The sequence below is a fragment of the Nestor notabilis genome, unplaced genomic scaffold (assembly GCF_000696875.1).
Source record: "Nestor notabilis isolate BGI_N333 unplaced genomic scaffold, ASM69687v1 scaffold16427, whole genome shotgun sequence".
NCBI lineage: Eukaryota > Metazoa > Chordata > Aves > Psittaciformes > Psittacidae > Nestor > Nestor notabilis.
The window spans coordinates 2,649-3,092 of NW_009937958.1; the positions used below are offsets into that span (position 1 = coordinate 2,649).

The following is a 444-nucleotide window of genomic DNA, read 5'->3' on the forward strand; positions in this document are numbered from 1 at the left end:
GCCGGCAGGAGACGTAAGGGAGGAGGAGGAGGAGGAGGAGGAGGAGGCTGGTGCCACGTCCCATCAGTGCACAAGGGGCTGAGCTGCCCGGGCACAGCGCCGTGGCGCTTGGCAGAGCCACCACTCTGCTGTTTCCATCACAGGCTCTGGAATAAAGAGACCTTCGATTACCTCCTTGGGCTCCTGGGCTCACCAGCAGCGAAGGAAATGGGACTCTTCCTAATTTCTGGCTACAACCTGTTCACGCAGCCGGTGCCGGTAAGGAGCAAGTCACAGCCAGGGCTGGGAAGGACTCCAAGGACAAGCAGGGTTGTGCTTCTTCCCAGAGGATGCTCTGAATGCTCCCAAACTGTAGAATCCCAGCCTGGTTTGGCTTGAAGGGACCTTAAAGCTCATCCAGTCTCAAGCCCCTGCCCCGGGCAGGGGCCCCCTCCACTACGCGAG

At 60.1% G+C, this 444-nt stretch overlaps 1 protein-coding gene across 1 annotated transcript in view; it reads left to right on the top strand.

Moving 5' to 3' along the window:
• The window catches only part of DAO (D-amino-acid oxidase), a 5,563-nt gene that overhangs the window by 447 nt on the left and 4,672 nt on the right, over window positions 1-444 (top strand). Inside the window, exon 2 of the mRNA XM_010019085.1 lies at window positions 131-258. Coding sequence (XP_010017387.1) covers window positions 131-258 — 128 coding nt within the window. The remainder of the gene's footprint in view (window positions 1-130; window positions 259-444) is intronic.